Source organism: Vipera berus (assembly GCF_964194415.1).
Source record: "Vipera berus genome assembly, chromosome: 6".
Classification (NCBI taxonomy): Eukaryota; Metazoa; Chordata; class Lepidosauria; order Squamata; family Viperidae; genus Vipera; species Vipera berus.
In genome coordinates, this window is record NC_138208.1 from 10,661,280 (window position 1) to 10,682,074 (window position 20,795).

The 20,795-nt window shown below is 42.7% G+C and overlaps 1 protein-coding gene across 2 annotated transcripts in view; it reads right to left on the reverse strand.

The window, feature by feature from the left end:
- Positions 1 to 854: 854 nt before the first annotated feature.
- GRM3 (glutamate metabotropic receptor 3) overlaps positions 855 to 20,795 on the reverse strand; it is a gene marked incomplete at its 5' end in the record, with an annotated part of 37,584 nt that continues 17,643 nt past the window's right edge. The window contains 3 exons of one of the 2 annotated variants that reach the window (XM_081330586.1): positions 855 to 1,523; positions 2,698 to 2,872; positions 4,324 to 5,390. In XM_081330586.1, the coding sequence (XP_081186712.1) occupies positions 1,456 to 1,523; positions 2,698 to 2,872; positions 4,324 to 5,390 (1,310 nt within the window). In that variant the 3' untranslated portion in view covers positions 855 to 1,455. Of the gene's footprint in view, positions 1,530 to 2,697; positions 2,873 to 4,323; positions 5,391 to 20,795 lie in introns of both variants that reach the window. The other variant, XM_081330585.1, reaches the window with a different exon arrangement.

The window sequence follows — 20,795 nt, forward strand, 5'->3', positions numbered from 1 at the left end:
GTCTGTGAATAATAAAAGGGGTTTGGGTTTTTCCTGTGGTACCTGCCTGCTTGATTGGAAGAGAGGTTTCTCCTTGTCAGCGTAGCAAGGACCCACGTGGGCTAGGACAAAACAATTTGTTCGTGAAGTTATTTGGCTAAGGAACCCAAGTTAGTCTTCCTTGAGAAAAGGAATTCTAAATCCAGATTTCACCATAAAAAGAAGAATCTACTGGGGATCTGGGGGGGGGCATGATGGCTCTCCAGATGACCTTGTCAGCTGGAGAGCTGACAGCCCAGGTTCAAGATCAGAGCTCTGCACAACGGAGTCAGCTCCCGTTCCTTGCCTCAGCTCCTGCCCACCTAGCAGTTCGAGAGCATGCAGATGTGAGTAGATAAATAGGTACCATTTTGATGGGAAGGTAACAGCATTCCATATGCCTTGACTTATAGTCATTCTGGCCACATGACCCCGGGAAATGTTTTTGGACAACACTGGCTCCCTCGGCCGAGAAACGGAGATGAGCGTTGTGCCCTAAAGTTGGGCACAACTGGACAGGGGAATCCTTGACCTTTTTTACTGGGGATTTAGCTGCACATCTCAGAGAATGGAATATAGTTCATTAACGCCGTTGACCAGCTAATTTGATGCGAGGCCATCATTGTCACTGCGCATCTCAGAGAATGGAATATAGTTCATTAACGCCGTTGACCAGCTAATTTGATGCGAGGCCATCATTGTCACTGCGCATCTCAGAGAATGGAATATAGTTCATTAACGCCGTTGACCAGCTAATTTGATGCGAGGCCATCATTGTCGCAAACCAGTTTCAGACCATTCTTCTCTCACAACAGATTTCCAAAGAACAGAAGTGCGACCAACCAAGACAAAACTTATCTTTGCTGTGGTTTGTACTATGCTGTAGCCGAGCTGGAAAGGACGTGACACAGTTGTCCTTCTCTGTGTGAAGGTGGTTGAAAAACTTTGAAGGATTTATTTATTTTATTTATTTATTGGAAGGAAAGAAGACAGGTTGGAAAACTTTTCTGATTTTATTACGGACGTCTTTAATACTGCCATGAAAACCATCTGTCGCACAGAATGTAACTATAATATACAACATAGAAATGCAATCTATTAATTACAACAAGGAATTACAAAAAAAGTCTCTTGTTAGAAAGAAAGCCACCTGACCTGGCAATTTAATCATCCTCTTCACTGCTGAGGTCAACCTACTGGCACTATTTGAGTCACAGCTATTTATACATCCCTTAGAACGGTTAATCTCAAAAGGGTCCTAAAGTTGCTCTGGGAAGAGCAGCACAATCGACTGTACAGTCCTTGAAAATAATTTATTACACGGTTTCTAGAAAAGAAATGCTAGTCCTTTTAAAAGGGTCGTTTTTTTATCCCAGGGTGCACAAGAAATGTGCTTTTCTCTCTAACCATCTAAGAATACAAAAGCCGGCTGAAGGATTATAAGGAGGAGGTGGTGGAGTCCACAACTTCTCTTCCATTGCACACCGTTGGAACATAGACATTTGCTGAGGCTGAAAGAGAAAAATGGACTTTAGAGGCGACACAGGACTACCACCAGCGTCAAATTTTCAAGATCACAGTGGGATTTTTTTTAAAAAAAACAACCAAAGGGATCCCCCCCCACGTAAACGTTTAAAAACAGGGCAGAGCTTTGATCACATGGTCAACTGATGCCATTTTGATTTGGTTGACTTCACATCCGACCCCTTGGAAATCCGGGTGTCAGTACTGAAATGATACTAAGAATAAAAAATCACCAGGAGACGGTGAGTTCTAGTCCTGCCTCAGGCCTGGAAGCCAGCTGGGTGATTTTAGGCCAATCTCCAGGAGACAGTGAATTCTAGTTTGCCTTAGACTTGGGAGCAGGCTGGGTGACTTTAGGCTAATCTCCAGGACACAGTGAATTCTAGTCCTGCCTCAGGCATAGAAGCCAGCTGGGTGACTTTGGGCCAATCACCAGGACACAGTGAATTCTAGTTCTGCCTTAGGCATAGAAGCAAGCTTGGTGACTTTGGGCCAATCACCAGGACACAATGAATTCTAATTCTACCTTAGGCATAGAAGCCAGCTGGGTGACTTTGGGCCAATCACCAGAACACAATGAATTCTAGTTCTGCCTTAGGCATAGAAGTGAGCTGGGTGACTTTGGGCCAATCTCCAAGACACAGTGAATTCTAGTACTGCCTTCAGCATAGAAGCCGATTGGGTGACTTTAGGCCAATCACCAGGACACAGTGAATTCTAGTTCTGCCTTAGGCATAGAAGTGAGCTGGGTGACTTTGGGCCAATCTCCAGGACACAGTGAATTCTAGTACTGCCTTCGGCATAGAAGCCGACTGGGTGACTTTAGGCCAATCTCCAGGACACAGTGAATTCTAGTTCTGCCTTAGGCATAGAAGCCAGCTGGGTGACTTCGGGCCATTTGCTCACTATCAGCCCAACTCATCTCACAGGTTGTTAGTGTGGGAAAATAGAAGGAGAAAGGTGATTATGTTCACTGCTTTGAATTACTTGTAAAAATAGTAAAGCTGAGATACAAATAAATAAACGTTTGTGATATTTTGCTGTGGCTACCAGCTTCTATGACTTTCTGGAACAGCGACAGAGAAGTGCTCCAATGAAGGGAACTTTTTTTTTCTTGTCAAAGGAAGGAAAGCCTGCAGCAACTTTAACCATTACCTTGGGAATAACTGGTTCCTGTGCCACTGACACTGAACCTGTTGAGGTGCAGCCTGTGAGTGACCACATTCTTCTGTGGCTGGAAGAGAACGATGTGCACTTTAGGGGCAAACAAGCAGCCCAGGACAACGAAGCCGCTCAGGCTGACAGAGATGCACATGGTGGTGGTCTGCACCTGCATGGGGGAAAAATAATAATAATAATGCGTGGGAAAAAATATTGCAAAATTAGAGAAGTCCGCGAGGGAGGTGCATGAATTCTCATTTCAGCTGTTGCCCACGAAGAATGAAAGATGAACACTCTGCATCAAAGGTAGCCTTCTACACGTGTTTAGAGGACGACTCCTCTCAACTGCAACCTATGAAGTGGGAAGGGTCCAGGACAACTCGACTCAGCCAACTTGCCACGGGACAATTCACCATGGCCAACTTGCCATGGGACAACTTGCAGCAGGAAAAAAGTGACGTAACATCGAAGAGGCGGATAAAATGAGGTCCCAGATCATTAGGGGCAATATGCTGGCATTTGCAAACCACTCAGAGAGTGCTGTAAAGCACTATGAAGTGGTATATAGTGTTATTGCTGTTGCTATACAATGGCCCTGGGTGTCTTAGGACTGATCAGTCTTTGTCTTAGCCCAATGTACTTGGCAGGAGTTTGGGAAGAGAGAATATGCAGACATAAGCTTGAACTCCTGAAGAAAAGGTGGGATATGAATCTAATGAATGAAAGAATGGATGAATGAATGAGTGAGTGAATGAATTTGTGGGAAGTCAAATATTAATATTAAAAGGGCAGAATATTATATTTCCTCAAAGGATCTTAAAGAGGCAGAAAAGCATGTCCAGTTTTTTTAATATCCCCAAGTCTCCCTCTCCCCAGCAGAAACCAGCTCTGTAGAAATGTAGATGTGATAATCCATTCAGGAAGGTTGGAGCTCTCCAGCTAGAAGCTTAGGAAGACATAAGAGACCTAAAATCTACATACCCCACCCAAACTCTAAGACACGACATAATAGGATTAACCCACAGATGCCAAAGGTGCACACTCAGACTCAGGTCAAAGTACATGACACAGGAAATACAAAGCCTCAAACAGGAACAGGAGACAACCTCAAGAGCCCCAGAGGATATAAAAAACCCACTCCCTACATGTGCTCTTGCTCTTTTCTTCCCGAGCCATCTTTCTGTCTGGCTCTCCTCTTCAATAAACTACAACCTTCTTTCTAAAGCAGTCGCCACGTTGTTTATTCCCGACTTGGACTGGACCCTGATGAAGACTTTTCCTTCAACAAATGAATTAAATGAAAGTCTAAAAGAGGAAAAAAGGCGTTGCTGGTTATGTTTCAGTTCAGTCTTTCCCCCTGACTCAACCCATCTCAAGGACACAATGTCTAATAATTTCTGAGAAAAAGTGGCACTTGTATTCCACATATCTATGTTCTCTGCCCTCACATTGCTGAAAATCTCTATCTGCCATAGACTATATTCACTTCGGTTATTCGTTTAGCCCTGGGCTGACTTTTGAAGTGCCCGCAATAACTTTTTTTTAAACAAAGAAAGAAAGAAAGGAATGTATTTCTAACCACAGGTTAGTATTTGGCTGAAATGACGGTGGATGCCTTACCCTGTAGTCACTCGATGTCACATAAAAGATTGGCAGGAATGCCAGCCAAATAATGCAAGTTGTGTACATGGTGAATCCAATAAATTTGGCTTCATTAAAATTTTCCGGGCACTTCCTTGTTTTGAAGGCATACACAGTGCATAAGAGGACGAGGATCACATCATATGTTAAAGAGATGAGCATGCTGGCATCTTTGACGTTGCATTTCAAGATGACCGTCTGCCTCTTCTCCAGAAGGGTGTGTCGGCGAGTGCCCGGAGCTTCTAAAATCAGCCACACGGACACCAGCACAATCTGCACCATGATGAGACTCAGGCAGATGAGGACTTGAGAACGGGGGCTGATGAATTTCGGCCTCTGCGCCCCGTTCTTCACCCCATTAAATATCCTGGCGATGCAGTTCGTTTTGGTCAGGAGAGCCGAGTAGCAAATGGCGAAGGACGTTCCCAGCCCCAAACGACGCAAGGTGCAGATGGCTGGAGAAGGCTTGGCGATGAAGAAGAAGGTCATGCTGTAGGAGAGGAAGACTCCAAAAAGAAGGATGTAGCACAACTCGCGGCTGGAGGCCTTTACCAAAGGTGTGTTGTTGTGCTTGATGAAAACCCCCACCACTAGGAAAGTACAAATGAAGCCCAAGCATGCGATAGTCACCGGTCCGATGGACCAGGCATCTTCCCATTTGATATAATCTTCTGGTAGGTCATAACAGCTGGTGAGGTCAAGGGTGGGCCATCGTCCTGGGCCACAGTCACTGCAGGTGAATTCGTCAGCCAGGTACTCAAAGGACTCACAGGGAATGCAGATCCAGCAGCACACGTCTCCGGGCTGCATATTCTTCATCTCATTGGGTGCACAGGGGTCACTGCACTGGGCTACGGGGACAAGGCCTCTGGACCAGTGGATGGCATTGACTTCCAGAGTCAAGGTTTCGGCCCACTGTCCCACTTTGAGGTAGGAATACCGGCCTCCAGCTTGCTGGAAGTTGAAGACGTTGTATCTCCCAATCCCGTCACCATAAGTATCAAACTTAACCAGGCTGTCTGCAGACTTGGAAGAACGGAAGGGAGCTGTGGAAACAGGAAGGAAATATGGTTTTCGTATTATTCATGTATTATTTGTATTGCTGTAAGTTTTGGATAGAGTGACAAGCAATATATATGTGATTTAGAAGAAACAAGATCCTGATCTAGCTAAAAACTTTCACCACTCTTCTGGGACAATATAAGATGAATCAATTCTTGCTAACAACATGGAAAACGGCGTGCGGGTTTTGTTCCCGATGAAACAAAAACTCAACCAACTAATCTCGATGAATGCCAAAGTGATTCAATGGCTCTGCCAAAAAGATTCATTTATAGCTACGGTAGACTTTAATCAATTTGTCCCATTGAATTTTCTTATTTTTAAAAATTTTCTAAGTATTCAAAGCTACCAGCTATAAGAGAAATGATCTGCGTGAAGACGCCTGACACTTCCAGAACTATAAAGCATAGTTATAGAATATGAGGATATCACGTATGACTTAATGTTTAAAAGAGTTTTGCATCCAAACCCAGGATTCTGCTGTCATGGAAAACCAGCGGTCTCTTTCCTTGGAAGCTGCTGTTTCAGTATTCCTACCATCAATTGGCCTTCAAAACACATCTTCTAGTTGCATTTATTAGTGCTTCTTCAATTATCAAATACATTGAATACATAGAGGCTATTATCAATATGGGAGCTGGGAAGCTTGAAAGCGTTGGGGAAGGACCCAAGTCCCATCATATTTCACTACTGGGAGCTCACTGTGATAATTAATCGTCGGTATTTATTGTTCTTCTGCTTGTTACTTTCCTGCTGAAGCTGCTACCTCGAACCCAGAAACACACAAGACGATTACAAATGTACAATTCCTAAATATGTACGGTTTCCCCCCCCTCCCAGTAAATAAATCTGATTGTGAGAATTGGCAGACCCAATGTGATTCATGAAACTTAGAGAGAAATATTAAGCAATTTTAGCATCATTTTGGTTGATTTCTGGCTTCCAAGCCTAGTCTTCATTCATCTCAATTATTCTCTTTAACCACAAGATCTCTTCTGGTCCAAAACCTGATATTTTTGGCCAAAGATTTGGCTAGATTAAAACTGAATAATAGACATGATGGGTTCATTAAAATTAATCTCCTGTCTTAGGTAAAGGTAAAGGTTCCGCCGCACATGCGTGCTAGTCGTTTCCAACTCTAGGGGCCGGTGCTCATCTCTGTTTCAAAGCTGAAGAGCCAGCGCTTGTCCAAGGACGTCTCCATGGTCATGTGGCCGGCATGACTAGACGCCAAAGGCGCACAGAACGCTGTTACCTTCCCACCGTAGTGGTCCCTATTTTTCTACTTGCATTTTTACATGCTTTCGAACTGCTAGGTCGGCAGAAGCTGGGACGAGTAACAGGCGCTCACTCTGTTACGCGGCACTTGGGATTCGACCCACCAAACTGCTGATCTTCTGATCGACAAGCTCAGCGTCCTAACCCACTGAGCCACCACGTCCCCGCGTCCCTGTCTTAAGAAGCAAGGAAGTAGGATAATTAGTGTAGGCATCATGATGTCCATCTGAAAAGAAGCAAGCGCTGGGAGTCAAGCAAGTGAAATGCCAGGGGGTCACCATCTTTTGCAGAAGTCATAAACTTATTGCATCTCCAGGCTGGAAGGACCACTCAGGTCACTGCCTTCGACTCCCTATTCCGAGCAGGAATCCAATTTGAAGGACCTTTGACAGATCTTGTAGCTGTTGAGCTTCTCCTTGAGTCCACCCAAAGGAGGGGAACTTACTGCTCTTAAGAAAGGAGGATTTTCTGATGTTCAACCAAAATCTAATTTAAGATCATTATTTCAGGTCTCGTGCCCTGAATATAATGTTCTTCTTCTTTATGGTCAAAACAGCTGAAAAGGAACAATTCATTCTTCTTGCATTGATATACTTAACTACTGACATGCTTACCTTGAAATAAATTCTTTTGTAACCAAAACTGTGGCTTTTTGGTCAGAAATCTCAAACAGATCTAAAAGTTCCTCCACCCTTGATCCATGCAGAATTGCAAACTCTGCTATTCTCTCTCTTTCTCTCTGCATATACTGTATACATGAGTGAAAGAACCTCATTTCCCCAGAACTGAATAGAAAATAAATTCCCAAGAAAGTGCACAGCTGCTGAAATGCTTTCTGAAAGGCATCTATGTACTTTCCTGAAATGTAATAATCCAGCTCTCCAATCACCCCCACAGAAGGCCACCGGATAACCCTGACAGGGAATTCTTAAAAATCACTTTCTATATTCCTGGTAGCTTCTGTTTCCATAGTTACAGGAAGAGTCTGGAATCTTGCACCGACCAAAACTGGCGAGTCCCCAAAGGCAAAAAAAAAAATGAACGTCACAACGTTGTGTCAATCTCCAAGATATCTTTCTGTACAAATGGAGGAAGAGGTGCCGTTTGAGTTTCACCTTAAAAAAAAGGTATTGGACAAAATATTTTGGCCCTTTTCCATCTCAGAATGGATGCTGACAAGAAATGACAATAACAACGCAAGACCCTTGAGTGAAATCTGAGCAAGTTGCCAACTGCACTGTTGATTGTGGGAGCTGTTTGGTGTTTCAGGGGAAGATATGACCTTCCAAGGTTGCTTCTGTCACCATCTATCATCCCTTAGCCTTCTCATTAACTCCCTGCCTCTAGTTTTGTGTGTGAAAGCAATTTGTAGTGGCTCATCATTAAAGGAGATACCTCATTACCCTCAACACCTGGTTTTGTTTCACAGTGCAGCCATTATGTAAATAGAGACATCACCACTAAGCATTAAGAAAGGAACATGATCTTAAAGGTGATTAGAGTGGAAGAAGATTGCTTCAAGGCAAGCATCTACAGGATTCAGTCCACAGCATCAGGATGATGACCCTGAATTCAAGGTTGACCCCGTTCCTCCTCCCACTAGAAAGGAAGAGTACTCATCTTCTCCACCTTGGACCACCACTTCCAGATGAAACCAAACCTGGGGCTTCTTCTCCCCTGTTTAAATAGATGTGTGCAGGGTGGTCCCCATGGTTAAATACAGTGGCTACAATGATGCAGTCAAAGCTCTGCCTGTTGTTTATGTTGTAAAGTTGGGTCGGTCATGTGATTTACAACCATAATTGGCAGATTCCATTATGGTCATAAGTGAAAGATGACCTGCAGTGAAGTTAAGGGGTAATATGGGTGTCGTAGGACCTGCAATGGTTAAAGGACTTCATTTAATTGCTGAAGCTCTCTACCCACGAGGGATCTTGATCCATCCTTGTGGAGAGCACAGCCCTTGGCCTGCCCAGAGTGGCACCCAAGGCACAAAGCAAGGTCCACTTTGAGGAGTGGAGATCAACATGCAGTTAGCTTCCTACTTTAGAAATATGTCCTCAAAGCATAAAGGACACCAGGTGGGGACAACCATATTACAGTCAAAATAGAAGAACCAAGGTTGTGGGGTCAAGATGGGTGTATATGCATGAAAGGTCATATATAAAAACAAGGAAAAGTTTGATTCCTCCTATCACAGCTTAGCCCTAGCCCAGGGGTAGGCAACCTCGGCTCTTTTATGACTCATGGACTTCAACTCCCAGAATTCCTGAGTCAGCTATGAGTCATAAAAGAGCCAAGGTTGCCTACCCCTGCCCTAGTCTGTGGACACCCCCAATCACATCTCCAATTCTTCCCTTGGTGACTTTCAACACTGCAGTCTCTCTCCTTTCATTGACAGAAGACTCAAAGCAGAAAACAATCCTCCAGGCATTAATTGAGCTAACTGTTAATCCTCAGGGTCCAATGGACTGGCTAATGACAGTCCAGAGTTCAGGCACCCATTTGAAAACGTGAAATAAAAAGGACACACAGCCTTAAAGAAACCAGTCCTTAAGGATCAGGCCCCTTTGAAGCAGCATCTTTGCAGAAGCTTGGTGGAAAAGATGGGCAGCTTCAACAGAGCAGAATGGCACTTGCTGGTGCCAAAGGATTTCTTTCAAATCAGCTTCAAAGTCTTATGTTTCTGTGATAATTTCTTCACATAGAAACTTTGGTTTAGGATGCTTTTGGGGGGGGGAAAGGCGTGGAAAGAAAAAGTGATCAGCAATGCCACTCAGATTCTTCCTGCTTGATTTAAAGCCTCCTCATCCATCTATTGTAAGGGACGCGGTGGCTCAGTGGGTTAGGACGCTGAGCTTGTCGATCAGAAGGTCGGCAGTTTGGCGGGTCGAATCCTGAGTGCCGCGTAACAGAGTGAGCGCCTGTTACTTGTCCCAGCTTCTGCCAACCTAGCAATTCGAAAGCACGTAAAAAAATGCAAGTAGAAAAATAGGGACCACTACGGTGGGAAGGTAACAGCATTCCATGCGCCTTTGGCGTCTAGTCATGCTGGCCACATGACCACGGAGACGTCCTCGGACAAGCGCTGGCTCTTCGGCTTTGAAACGGAGATGAGCACCGGCCCCTAGAGTTGGAAACGACTAGCACGCATGTGCGGGGGAACCTTTACCTTTACCATCCATCTATTAAAATAGAGATACACACAGAGCTGTGCATATGAATCTACACACCCCTTTTGAATATAATTAGACGGGGTTCCCAAGGACACCCACAGAGGTAAAAAAAAAGTAATCAGCCACAGATATACAATGGAAGTGTACATTAAAAGGGGCAGAGCTTCACAGCTGTCATCTTGAGTGTTTGGACCCCTCGCTCTGCAAATACCCCTGTCGGCACAGACCTCTCCATTGGCCTGGAATTTATGTGTGCTGTTGGTAAATTAGGTCACATCCAACTTTTGAAGGATTTATGAAACCGAGGCTGGCAAGGCCTCCTGGATGCCTCACATTTGCTGACCCATATTTTAAGCAATTTATTGTATCGAGTGTACATGTACATATATGTACTGTAAATTGCAACACCACATGACGTGTTTTATATAAATACATTGCATTTTGGAGAATGTATTCTACATTGAATTCAAGTTGATTTCCTCAAAAATTGGGATTTTATTTTTTTTAATTATTATTATTTTGCTGTTATTGCGGGCAGGAAGAGACCAATAGTGTTAAGAAGGGGGAAAGAATAACAATTATTCAACTGCGTTTCGAAAAAGAAAATCATCCTGTCTGATTCCTAATTCCCAGGCTCCAGGCACACGCTCTGAAATTTTAAGCACCGGTGCTTTGGATTTGATAAGAGTCATTTAATTTAAAGTAAATTCGCGCTGGGAAATAGGTTGCACACAAAGCAGCAAGCATTGCCGGCTAATTTATACAAGCAATCAAATTCTAATTACAAAGGAAATGAAAAGCCTAGATTTCCCCACCACTTCACTCCGCCCTTGAGCCTTTTAAAGAACCGCAAGGTGATTCTTAACACAGGCTTCTCATGCAGCCCAGCGAAGTGGATGGAGTAATAAACTACCAAGATGTTTAGTGGGCCAAAATAAATGAGAAAAGCACCGCTTTCCACTGAAATTTATAGCCTTGTTAAAGTTGCTGCCGCCATTGGGCCTGCAGATATCTGAGCTTTCAGAAGAGCGAATGGCGTTTCGCTGGACTTTTCCTATGACATTCAAAGGGAAACCACGATTCATGGCTTAAAGGCTAGTTCTTTTGTCTGGCAGGGAGCTGGCCTGATGCTGTTGGCATATATATTTGATGCTGTTTCAAAACATTGTGGGTGACCTGATATTCATGATTGCTCAATAATATTAATATGATTGCTTAATAATGATAATGATAATGATAATGATAATGATAATGATAATGATAATGATAATGATAATGATAATGATAATGATAATGATAATGATAATAATAATAATAATAATAATAATAATAATAATAATAATAATAATAATAATAATAAGTAGTTGGAAGGGACCTTGGAGGTCATCTAGTCCAACCCCCTGCTCAGGCAGGAAACCCTATACCATTTCAGACAAATGGATGGCCAGTCTCTTCTTAAAAACTTCCAGTGTTGGAGCATTCACAGCTTCTGGAGGCAGGTTGTTCCACTGGTTAATTGTTCTGACTGTCAGGAAGTTTCTCCTTAGTTCTAGGTTGCTTCTCTCCTTGACTAGTTTCCATCCGTCGCTTCTTGTCCTGCTTTCAGGTACTTTGGAGAATAGCTTGACTCCCTCTTCTTTGGGGCAGCCCCTGAGATATTGGAACACTGCTATCATGTCCCCCCTCACCCTGCTATCATGTTGCCAGAAAAAGAAGCAGAGTCACCATTCTCAAGGACAGGCCTACAGGGTTGGTTCAGATTCCAGCCTAAGTTCATCCTCTAAAGAGCATTACAGTTAGTCCTCGGTTTATGACCGATTGTTAGTGACCATTCGAAGTAACAACAAACCTCCCTGGGGATAGTTACAATTTGCTTTCAAAGTTCTGACTGATGCCCCACTCCCTAACTCCCAAGGTCACACGATGGCATTATGGGCACTCGGTCATTTGCAAGGTCCTGTGTGCACGTGGCCCTGTTTTATGATGGTTTTGCTGAAGACAGGAATTTACTTCGGTTTTTCAGCAAAACCAGCCCATCGGTTTTCCTTAACAACCGTGGCGTTCACTTAACAACCACCACAAAACAGGTCACAAAGTCAGGTCGATCGCACAAGTGACCCAACTTACGACTGTCGTGACCTACAACCATGACAGGGCAAGCTCCATTATGGTCATAACTCGAGGGTTAGCCCTATGATACTCCAACTGCTCATGCTGTACGGGAGCCATTTTATGCCAATTAGCAGAGGGTAAATTGGTAGGGATGACAGCACAGCCCCCAACCAAGATCAAAGGAAGAGACAGCAACTGAGGAATGGCCCTTACTTCAGACGGCTGAAAGGTAGCAAGGGAAGATCCTTGGAAGAGTTGCTAGCTATGGCTGTACAGGATTCATATACAACAGAACAAATATGAGCCAGCAGTGTGCTGCAGCTGCCAAAAAAGCCAACACAGTGCTAGGCTGCATTAACAGAGGGATAGAATCAAGATCAAGTGAAGTACTAATACCACTTTACAATGCCTTGGTAAGGCCACACCTGGAATACTGCATCCAGTTTTGGTCACCACGATGTAAAAAAGATGTTGAGACTCTAGAAAGAGTAAAGAGAAGAGCAACAAAGATGATTGGGGGACTGGAGGCTAAAACATACAGGAAACGGTTGCTGGAATTGGGTATGTGTAATTTAACGAAGAGAAGGGTGAGGGGTGACACGATAGCAGTGTTCCAAGATCTCAGGGGCTGCCACAAAGAAGAGGGAGTCAAGCTATTCTCCAAAGTACCTGAAAGCAGGACAAGAAGCAATGGGTGGAAACTAACCAAGGAGAGAAGCAACCTAGAACTAAGGAGAAATTTCCTGACAGCTAGAACAACTAACCAGTGGAACAACCTGCCTCCAGAAGTGGTGAATGCTCCAACACTGGAAGTTTTTAAGAAGAGACTGGCCATCCATTTGTCTGAAATGGTATAGGGTTTCCTGCCTGAGCAGGGGGTTGGACTAGATGACCTCCAAGGTCCCTTCCAACTTATTATTATTATTATTATAATAACAGAATAACAGAATTGGAAGGGACCTTGGAGGTCTTCTAGTCCACCCTCCTGCTATACCATGTCAGACAAACTGTATAAGTGTTGGAGCACCCTCAACTTCTGGAGTTCCACTGGTTGATTCTTCTCACTGTCAGGAAACTTCTCCTTAGTGCTAGGTTGCTCCTCTCCTTGATTGCTTCTTGTCCTGCCTTCAGGTGCTTTGGAGAACAGGTTGACCCCCTCTTTTTTGTGGCAGCCCCTCAGATACTGGAAGACAGCTATGATATCACCCCCACTCCTTCTTTTAATTAAACTAGACATATCCAATTCGAACAACCGTTTTTCATATGTTTTAGCCTCCAGTCCCCTGATCATCTTTGTTGCTTTTCTCTGCATTCTTTCTAGAGTCTCAACATCTTTTTTTTACATCCTGGTGATCAAAAGTGGGTATAATATTCCAAGTGTGGTCTTACCAAAGCATTGTAAAGTGGTACAAGGACTACTATAGCTGTATTCACAAAATACACTTCCTATAATTTCTGGATTAACTCATATTCTGAGTTGACACAACACGGTGAGAGAAAACCTTTAATCCATTTAGCTGGGGTAAGTCATAAGAGAAAGTCATTAATGCATCAATCACTCAATCATTCAATCAGTCCATAACTAGCCAGCATTAATCAAGTTTAGCATGATTTGCAAAAGCAGTGTTGGGCCTCAAACTGCAGTATTTATTTAATTTTTTTATTTATTTACAGTAAATGTTCAGTTGATACCCAAATCCACATCACTGGAAATAAACAATAACCTTCATGCTCATATTCCCAATGGCATCTGAGAAGTAGCTGCAACTTTTTGTCCAACGTGGCTCTTATTAGAAAAAAAACCACATTAATATATTCAATTAAATTAGGATACCAGTGCCTGAGAGAAATGAACGATGAATGAAGTCTTCTCTGACTTGCTATGAATGAAGAAATGAATGAAACTATCCTGGAAGTGCTAAACATACTTATTCTTTGCAGCAAGAGGGCAGCAGACAACATAGAGCGTCCTCGATGCTGTCAAAAATAAATGACACAATATTAATTATAAAAAAGAATAGTACTTCACTATTTAACTACCAATAATCGGTAGGAACTGCAAATTGCCTTGATGAATTGAGCTGGTTTTATTGCAAGAGCCTGAGTTGCAATGCTTTGGAACTTAATGGATTTCTTTATATCAGAAGACTCCTTTATAAAAATGCCAAACCAGTTTTAAATCCTTTCCCGTATTCCAAGTAAGGAGTGGGACATAAGCAGGCTAGTCCTTGAAACCCTTGGCATTTTTTTCCCCTTGCTTGGACTTTCCTAAGAGATATTCCATTCAATAAAGCTGTTTTTAATGACCATTTCGTTCATTCAGATAAATCTGGATGTGACTTCCACACTAATTCATGTTTGTGTCTAAGTTCATTCATACCTGATACTTCCATGGCTTAGATACACATGTAAAACAGGTCCAACTGGGAACTGGCTGGGTAAACAATTGTTACCGTAATTTAGTTCTTCTTGAGATGATTCTGTGAAGAATTCAAAATGTAACATCCAGTATAGGATGGAGGGGGATTTTTCAGAATAGCACTAGTAATAGCACTTAGACGTATATAGCGCCTCACAGTGCTTTACAGCCCTCTCTAAGTGGTTTACAGAGTCAGCCTATTCCCTCCCCCAACAACCTGGGTCCTCATTTTACTGACTTTGGAAGGATGGAAGGCTGAGTCAACCTTGAGCTGGTCAGGATCGAACTGCCAAACTGCAGGCAGCCAGCTGTTAGCAGAAGTAGCCTGCAGTACCACATTCTAACCACTGCGCCACCATAGCTCAATATTGATGTCTGACTCTGCTATATTTCAGATTTTCATATATTTCATATTACATATTATATATAGACACTAATCTTTTACCTCGGGGTGAGCAGACTTCAGTCTTCTGGAAGCTGCTCTTTAGAAAAAAACTAGTTCCCCCCTTGTATCTTATTGCAAAAGAGAAAGGCAGAAACCCTATCAAGTCAAGCGTAATTCCTGATGCCTACTTCCATGTACTTTTATGTGGTTTCCCACAACTTCTGAGATGTTTCCCCCTCTACTTTCCAATATAAGCAGCCAACATTCCTGGATTTTGATGGCTTCAGCCAAATCCTTAGCCCTGTTGACCTTGTTTAGCATCTGGGATCTGTCAAGGTCAACTAGGTCTTGCTGCTTAAGCCACAATTCTGAACCTGGCCACTGTTGGTGCATGTCAGCATTCCAGAAAACCACCATAACAAAGAAGATACGGCTATGCAAATTCTTCAGGTCTGGCTTTGTATTCTGTGCCAGTACAGATTCTTTCACACGGGTGCACCCCTCAATCCAGCAGAGATCAAGGACCATCGGGTCCCATTATTTTGCTTCTCAATATTTTGCTCCACTGAATCATTTAGCGTGCAATCATGAAACCTCTGGGGAGAAAATGATAGAGAAAGGCTGCGGGTGTATTCTTTCATTGCTAAAATGTGGAAGGGTCGAAGCAAGGAGAAACTAACAGTGAAAGAAGGCTGAAGCAGACAATCTTTCCAAAAGGCCATTAGTGACGCCTTTAACATTCGTACGAGTGTCTTTCTTGCAACACGTGGGCCTGTCAAAAATTAGACGAGAGCACCAATCTTGGGGAAGCACCCTGACGTTGAAAGCCTAATGGACTTTTTCAATTTCTAGCAACAAACACACTCAATATTTGTTGGAGAGTTATGTAGGGAAAAAAATATTTTAAATAGAGTAGAAGAACAATGGTTAGGTTAATGGATGGCTGGTGCTTAAGATGATATTGCTTAATAAAGTTCCTGGTGGGCAACTCAATGAAATGAAAGCTGAAAAAAAACATTCGAACAATGAAGCTATTCCTATTAAGGGCAAGAAATAGACCAGCTAAGTAAAAGGCCCTGTACCTCATTTGACTATTTCTATTGTAAGACCAGGGACGCGGTGGCTCAGTGGGTTAGGATGCTGAGGTTGTTGATCAGAAGGTCGGCAGTTTGGCGTGTCAAATCCCGAGTGCCGCGTAACAGTGTGAGCGCCTGTTACTCGTCCCAGCTTCTGCCAACCTAGCAGTTCGAAAGCACGTAAAAATGCAAGTAGAAAAATAGGGACCACTACGGTGGGAAGGTAACAGCGTTCTGTGCACCTTTGGCATCTAGTCATGCTGGCCACATGACCACGGAGACGTCCTTGGACAAGCGCTGGCTCTTCGGCTTTGAAACAGAGATGAGCACCGGCTCCTAGAGTCGGAAACGACTAGCACGCATGTGCGGGGGAACCTTTACCTTTATTGTAAGACCTCAATACTATAGCAGCATTGGGGGAGAAGAAACGGTCAAGCATATCTCCATTAATGTTTTTCAAAATTACATGAAATAAGACATTTCCTTTGATAGGAAGTTTTTGTTTTTTGTTTTAATTGTACAGCTCTCCTCAAACTTGCAGGAAATGTAAATATTTAAAATGGAATAACAGAATAACAGAGGTGGAAGGGACCTTGGAGGTCTTCTGGTCCAACCCCCTGCTCAGGCAGGAGACCTTATACCAGGGGTCTTCAGACTTGGCCCTTTTATGACTTGTGGACTTCAACTCCCAGAATTCCTCAGCCAGGCACACTGACTGAGGAATTCTGGGAGTTGAAGTCCACAAGTCATAAAAGGGCCACGTTTGAAGACCCCTGATCTATCGGATCTATGAACCCTGCAGCAAATAAAAGGGAAAGGATCAGGCCCAGCAAAAAATGAAAGATTTCTTGAAAATACGTTTAATAGGTCTTACTCTAAGAAAATTGACTACATTTTCATCCTTAAAAGTACATTTGCAATGCATTTTTATCACTTATTTATAGAGCTGTGTGAAGCTTCGGTGGAGAGGTCTGATTTATCTGCAAATGGAATCACATTTCCAATCAAAGGATCACATTGAACTAGATGCCTTCAAATCAATCTGACAATTTACACATGCAAAGCTCTCTCTCTATCCCCCCCACCCGAACCAATTTAGAAAATGGAATGATTTGGAAATCGTTAACAGTATTTTAAAATTGGATCCTTTCCCCCTACTTAATCACTGATTTGGGAGAGCGGATTTCCTGGATTTTCAAGCAAAGGTTCCTATTAAGTTCATGGTCACAAGAATAAATCGAAATACAACTACAGTTCTGTTCAGCTTCACTGTTACTAAATTTGTATGTTCTCCACTAACGTTGCTTGCAGTTTGACTGCCTCCTAGAATGGAATGCTGCGGTGGAGTAGGGATGGGCTATTTCTAGCATAAGTAGAATGGATGCTTGATCAGATGCTCATCTAGCTTAGGCAATGGCATTAGAGCTGGACTGGAAAAAGGGAGGAGGAAGATGATGGTCCTGTACGGTAGTTGATCCTTGCCCAACATAGACCAAACGTGGACTAAACAAAGGGCTTAGGAGAAAAGCTGAGAACCTGCCCAGAAACTCCTAAGGCCTGCAAAGGTTCTACTTCCAATACACCAGAGGTCCCCAACCTTTTGGGCACCAGGGACAGGTTCCGTGGAGAAAGGTTTTTCTATGGACCAAAGGGTGCATGGTTTTGTATGCTGCCTGCATCTCAGGGATGGGGCTTTGCTTGTTTGTGCGGACTAGTTGCTGGGATGCCACAGCCTGGTCCTGGTCCAGGGACCAGGGGTTGGGAACACCCGCACTACACCATCTGGCTCTCTCTCCTTCCCCTCCTTCCTAGCAATCTGAGAGCAAAAGGAGCTGTCCATGGTGCTGCTGATGTTTCTGGCAAGAGACTGAAAGAGAACGTTCTGATTGGCACAATGGAAGGATCTGGAGGATGTGGTCAAAATCATCAAGAAGGCTGCCAGTGTGATGGAAGCCCCATTCAATTTTTAGGTGGGGTGTTTTTTTTTGGATGACCCTGTGTGGACAACCCTATGAATCAGCAGTGGTTAGTCTCTCCCTGACTTCTCATTGCTTCAGCTTCTAGACTGGAAGCCGCATACCCAGCGACAAAACACAAGGCGCCAGATCAGGGAATGACAGCTACATAGTTAAATAGCTGATCAGCTAAATAGCTAGCCAGATAGATAGATGGTTGTATGGATGTATGGATAGATAGATTATAAGATGATAGATAGATAGATAGATAGATAGATAGATAGATAGATAGATAGATAGATAGATAGAAAGAGAGGTGATAGATAAATAGATTATACATAGAGAATAGGATAGACTAGACTAGACTAGACTAGACTAGACCAGAACCAAATTGAACTGAGCAGAACAGAACAGATTTTTTTTTACTGGAATAGAATAGAAAACATCAGAACTACTAGATAGACAATAGATAGATAGATAGATAGATAGATAGATAGATAGATAGATAGATAGATAGATAGATAGATAGATAGATTTTTTTTTCATTTAGTCATTCACCAAAGGACATTATCTAAGAGCAAATACTGTAGACATAACAGCCCTTTGCTGAAGCCTAGTCAGTTGATAAGCTGAGAGAGTTAAAAATAATAACATTAGTTAGGTTCAGGATTCCCTCCCTTCATATTTTTCCCCCTGCAGAATCAAATTAAGTGCCTGATTATTTTGTGGCTAAAAACAGGTCTCATCTCAGATTCACTGGTCTTCCCTTGGCTTGTTTAAGAGCGATACAGCAGCACTGTTCACTGGGTTTTTGTTCTGTTCTTTTGTTTAATAAATGTGGGTGTTCTGTTGGACCATGCACCCATGGTCTGGAAATGAAGTAGGGGACGATGTAGATGAATTCTGCACATTGTTATGATTGGGAGAAATATAATGGTTCATAGCTGTCAGTTATATAAGGATACGAAGTAAATCCTACACACACACACACACACACACACGTTTTCTTTCCTTCTTTTTCCCCCTCTGTATTAATAAAAAGTTAAACACATGCTTCTTTTTAAAATAATTTCTGTTTTAGCATTATTTCAAAGCAAATTACTATATTTTTCAAAGAAAGTCAGCCACAGATTCCACTGAGGCTCCTAAATGCATTGATTTTTCAGTTCAGGTAGGCTATATCACTTTAAATCTTTTTAATACTCTTTAACACGTTTGAATGATGTCTTTACATTTCAGAGGAGAGTAGAAAACTGGGAAAAACTATGTGCATAAAAGGCAGATTCCCCCCCCCCCCATTTCTTTTCCCACCAAGTCAAATTACAGTACATCCCAATTATATGAGACAGAGGAACTTGAACTGCCTTGGGATCTTGTAGATTGCCCAAAATGAATGGAGCTAGTCATGAGACTTCATGAACACATCCTGGTAAGTTCTCTTGTCAAGGATACAGAACCGCTTGCTGCAGTCTTATTCCAGAAAGCTTTGTTTCCCAGCTTCCCAGTCTAATCCAGAAGAGGGATAGAATCAGGATCATGTGACGTATTCGTACCTCTTAGAATATTGCATCAAGTTTTGGTCACCATGTTATAAAAAAGATGTTGAGACTCTAGAAAGAGGGCAGAAAAGAGCAATAAAGATGCCTAGGGGACCGGGGGCTAAAAGAACGTTTGCAGGAATTGGGTATGCCTAGTCTAGTGAAAAGAAGGACTAGGGGGTGATATGATAGTAGTCTTCCAATATCTAAGGGGTTGCCAAAAGAGGAGGGGGGGTCAACTTATTTTCCAAAGGACCTGAAGGCAGGACAAGAAATAATGGATGAAAATGAATCAACGAGAGAAGAAACCTGGAGTTAAGGAGAAATTTCCTGGCGATGAGAAGAATTAACCAGTGGAACAGCCTGCCTTCAGACATTGTGGGTGCTCTATCACTGGAGGCTTTTAAGAAGAGACTGGACAACCATTTGTCTGGAATGGTATAGGGTCTCCTGTCGAAGCAGGGAGTTTGGACTAGCAGACTCCAATGTCCCTTCCAGTTCTGTTATTCTGTTATACTGGGATTTCTTTGTGGTTTCCAGTCTAGGTTTTAATGAGATTCATCTCTGCTATACTTTTTGAAATGGCCCAAGGTCCAGCAAACACCACTTCCTAATGCAATAAGTATGTTTTTCAACAGCCCCATCACTATTCATAAGGAATCCTTGGCATTATTAACCATTCCATTCATTTGCCATTTTTGTTACATGCCTTTGCATTTATGCTTTATTCCAAAGAGCTCCTTGCTAACTATACTCTGGCTTTCATTATTTGGACTGTTCTGCAAGCTACTTTTGGAAAAACCTGGCCTGATCTGGATTTCAGAGGAGTTTCCTTCATATTTAACTGTCTCTATACCACTGAGAAGTTTAAAGCTTGCTGTTTTCAGCAACATAAAGTTGTTGGATCTTCAACAAAAGAGTATTATTTTGGCAAAGAGATAACACAGAATGTGCAAGGTGCTTTCCTAGTTGGTTACCCCATAATCCCCACAGAGATCTGCAGGAAAATCCCAAGGACATTAAAAAAAACAACACCCAGGGTTGTATAGTCCTTGAATTAACTCACATTTGGGCAAGTTTCTAATTTGAAGAATTAACTGGAGGCAGAGCTCTTCACAAGCTGGGTATTGTGCCAAGAAATAAATCAGATGGAAAATAATTCTACCGTATGCTAACAAAAGCATGAACAGTCTCAGCTAAACACTTTTAAAAAAAAGTTATGTAAATTACTTCCTGGGTTAAGAATAAGTTCCATTCCTAAGTCTGTGTTTAACTTGAAATTGTATGTGGCTCAGAACTTGTACTTACAGATTGTTACTAAAATGGTGGACGGGGTTGTCCTTTCTTGAGCTGGCAAACTCTGAAACCGTGCAATGTTTTCATAAACGTTTGAAGACAGGCTGTTTGTTAAAAACACACAGCTTCAGGGGGTTCAACAAAGACATTGTGT